At 37.2% G+C, this 3996-nt stretch overlaps 1 protein-coding gene across 2 annotated transcripts; it reads right to left on the minus strand.

The window, feature by feature from the left end:
• Nucleotides 1-3854, minus strand: LOC103465625 (uncharacterized). Of its 2 annotated transcripts, XM_008410628.2 has the most exons (3): nt 2367-3854; nt 2029-2244; nt 1-171 (listed from the first exon to the last, which is right to left on the minus strand). In XM_008410628.2, exons 1-2 carry the CDS (start codon nt 3507-3509, stop codon nt 2176-2178), a joined length of 1212 nt encoding a protein of 403 aa, XP_008408850.1. In that variant the 5' UTR covers nt 3510-3854; the 3' UTR covers nt 1-171; nt 2029-2175. The 2 variants fall into 2 exon arrangements, with proteins under 2 accessions (XP_008408850.1, XP_008408849.1); XM_008410627.2 differs by having other exon boundaries at nt 2029-3854.
• Nucleotides 3855-3996: the final 142 nt, after the last annotated feature.

Raw genomic sequence — 3996 nt, forward strand, 5'->3', positions numbered from 1 at the left:
GATAACCCAAACGACGCTCCAGGAGATCAAGCCAGCCAGCCAGAGAGAAGTGTGGCCCAATGCTGCTCGTTCCGGTCTTGTCCGGAGGGCCAACAAGCAGACAGTGACTGGCTAGACGTCAGTATTTATCATCTGCCGATGAGTGCAATTAACGGCCCATCTCCCTGCTTCCTGAAAAAAACCAGAAAACACARGACTAGAGACCCCTACTGGAAAGGAGGGGATCGTCACAGTAGTTAATGATGGTCAAGATAATATCTTTTGGTTATTAGGATTTGGTATGACGTTTATTAGCTTTGGTTAGGATTAACTATTAGTTTGATCCTTATTAGGATTTAGCTATACTCTTGTCAGCTATTAGTTTAACCATCAATATCTATAAGATTAAACTTTTTTTTCACTTTTTMGCTTTTGGTTTGATTTTCATTAGWTTTTAGCTGCACTATTGGCTATTAGCTAGACTCTTAATAGCATTGGTTTTAGTCTTGCTAACTATTAGCTTGTCCATGAGTTTGATCATTTTTAGTTCTTGGCTCAATTCTTATTTGCTTTTAACTTGATCATCATTAACTATTAGGTTAGACATTTTTAGAATTTGATTTGACTTATTAGCTGTTAGCTTGACTCATTTTTACTTTTGGTTTTACTTTTATATGATTTTAGCTTGACTGTTATTATCCAAGAAATGGTTGAACTATTATCCAAGGATGGCCAAGCTAATAAATAACAAGCGTAAACCAAATGCTAATAAGGGCCAAGAAGCTAATGAGTCACGCTAGCATCTAATAAGAGTCAAACTAATCGTAAACAAAAGTGTAAACAAAACCTATTAATGTTTAATCTAATAGTTAATGTGGTGAAGCTAATTGCTAATTAGYGTTACCTTGTCACTTATTAACTAACAGCTGATAAGAGTTAATAGTCAATAATAGTTTTGGTTTACCTCTTACTAGCTGTTTTATTARACTGACTTAAATTAGGATTTGTCTTGACTTTAATTAGCTTAGTCWTATTTTATTAGCTTTGGCTTGACTTTTATGAGATGTTAGCTTGACCCTATTAGCTTTTGGTTTGACTCTTGTTTGCCATTAGTTTGGTCAACTAGTAATCATTAATTAATGATCACTGTTAATGATTAATAATCATTCATTATTAATGAGAAATGGTTTTCAACCATAAATTAGTAAAAGTTAATTCTAATCACAATTAATATTAATTAATGCTTAATTAATATTAGTCATTAATATTAATTAATRTTAGTTATTAATATTAAGATTAATCATTAATATGATTAATATTAATTGTATTAATATTAATTAATATGCATTAGATTAACATATTAATATATCTAGTAAGGTTTGTGTTGTTTTACGAGCCTAGGTGCAGGGTAAATTATGTAAAATGTTGATAGCTGGTGGTGTGAATGGGGATATGGGTATTACGCTTTTATTTGAGTCCAGAATCACTTTTATGATTTTGGACCCAAATAGCAAGGTACTTTCAGGCAACGTCCTTTGAACGTAGTCCTGAAATCAAACACCATAAAGCATTGAGAGGACTAGGATTATGTACTTCCTTATCATTCCAGATCCTCCAAAACAAGATCACTTTTGTGATTTTTGGACCAAGTGGGGGAAGCCAGAGCACCTGGAGGGAACCCACTCATGCACAGGGGACAAAATGCACACTTAATGCAAAAAGACCCCACTGTGCAGCCATTCTTTTTTTTTTTTTTTTTTTTTATTCTTGCAAGAAGAATTTAGATTAATCAACTGAACTCATGTTCATAATTTTGGTCCCTGCTAGCAACGAACGTTCAGACAACATCCCTTGCTAGCAAGGACGTTATCATTGTAAATTAAAATCATTAAACATTCAGAGGATTAGGATGGTATGCTTCCTCATCATTCCAGATCTTCCAAAACAAGATCATCTTTGTTCACATATATAGGGTTTTCATATYTGTACTGGCCTTCAGAGTCGAGTGATTCAAGGTTTTCTAAAACAATATCACCTTCATTCACGTACATAAAGTCTTCATTTATGTCCTGGCCTTCAGAGTTGACTGATTCAAGGTCTTCTGAAGCAGGATCACCAAGGTTCACATTTGAAGCATCTTGTTTTGTGTTCTGTTGACTTTCGGGGGTTTCTTGTTCGGGATCTTCCAAAACAGGCTTATACGGACGCACCTGTATGAAAATCGGACGACACTCGCTCATTGACGAAGCATGGTCGGGATACATTCTGCACACAGTCCCAGAGATGACACTTTCTATGAGTGTTTGGTTTTCACACTCCACTGTTGTTATGCGTACGTTTTGAGGCTTTGGGGAATCCTCAAAGCCTCTGCTTCTATTGTAACTTACAGGAGATTCAGTTGTGTTCTGGTTTTCAGGATTGACTGATTCAAGATCTTTCAAAAGAAGATCACAAGGGACCACATCTGTGGCTTCACCTTTGTCCTTGCTTTTACAGTTGGTTGAGCTTCCCAGGCTTGGATGAACTTGTTTATGACAGAACATAACAGAATTGTCATCTTTACAGGTGCTTTTCAGAGCACTTTTCAGATAGCTTTTTGGGAGATGAACTTTTCTGGGATGTGTCATGGTTCTTTTGAAGCAAGCTATGAGCTTGTAGTCAACAATTGGGTGGCTCATTTTCATGAGATGGAAAAGCCTATCTTTTACCACATCCTCGTTTCCACTTAGAAGTTGGAAGATGTCTGAGCCAATTTTTCTGTCCATGTCTGGGAAAATGATRAAATCTAGATCYTTCAGTTCTTCCCACAGAACTCCAGAAAGCCTCTCATAGACGGAGATGATGTCCTTCCGTCCATAATTTGTGGTAGATCTGTAACTAGCCTTACGAATCAGTTTCCAAAGAACTAGATTTATCATTTTTCTCCGTTCATCTGCTCCGTGTCTCATTCCCATCTCTCTGTCATTTTCCACCAATCTTTTCCCTTTAGGATAAGTGGACTTCAAACAATTGTTACTCAGGCAGTTCTCTTCTGCATACAAACTTTCTGCATCAAACAAAGTGTCTTTGAGCTTTGTTATTACAGATGGTAAAAATTTCTTTGTGTTGGTGGGTTCTTGAGGAACGGGATTCTCCAGGTGATGCTTGAATTCTTGTACTATCCTTGGATATGACACTGGATAGAAAAGGATTGCAAACAAATGCAATTCGCTTGCGAGGTGGAAGGAATCACTGGCGATGCTCTGAAAGATTCTTTCACTTAGCTCTTCTGACATTCCTGACAGGATGTCCAGATCTAACTTCCCAGTTTCCGCCATGATTTGGCGTAAGAGCTTACCCTGGGCGTTCTCAAAGGTTTCTCTGACGAGGGGCAGGGTTGGTTCATCTGCAACTTTCTCAATCACCTGCCACAGAAGGTCACTGAGAAAGTCCCTCTTCAAATAATCAGGATTCCTTGTGGGACAAATCTTTTGGAATTGATTTGTGCATATTTCCCTAAAGGACATCCACTTCTTTGGCTTCGTCTCCATTTCGAGCTTGCTAACTACAGACACGTCTGCTACTCACAAAAAATATTTGCGAATGAGTTCTATACTAGAATTGTACTGTATATAATGATGTCATGGACTCTGTGACATCATCAATCATTCTCTGAAGGGCCTCATGACACAGAGTTCAAAGGAAAAATAATTTCAACATTCTGGATAACCTCAGTGTCAGCAGCATGGTAACTGTTGCTAGGGGTAATCGTGCACAATGAGCATGCTCTGTGGAAAATAAAAATAAAAAGGAGGTGATGGTTCTGACCAATTTTGCGCCATATTGTGAGGGGAATCATTCAGAATATGGACAGTATAGGCTGCCGAGGATTTAAAGGGGCACACGTAGGGCTTTTATTTTCTTTTTACTAAGAGTCTACAACTCTGTGACTGTATACACTGTTATTTTATAATATACTCTTTTTAAAGCACAATGCTATTTTTTGACCACTTGTGTCTCAATAATTGCATATATATA

Source organism: Poecilia reticulata, linkage group LG6 (assembly GCF_000633615.1).
Source record: "Poecilia reticulata strain Guanapo linkage group LG6, Guppy_female_1.0+MT, whole genome shotgun sequence".
In the NCBI taxonomy this organism is placed as follows: Eukaryota; Metazoa; Chordata; class Actinopteri; order Cyprinodontiformes; family Poeciliidae; genus Poecilia; species Poecilia reticulata.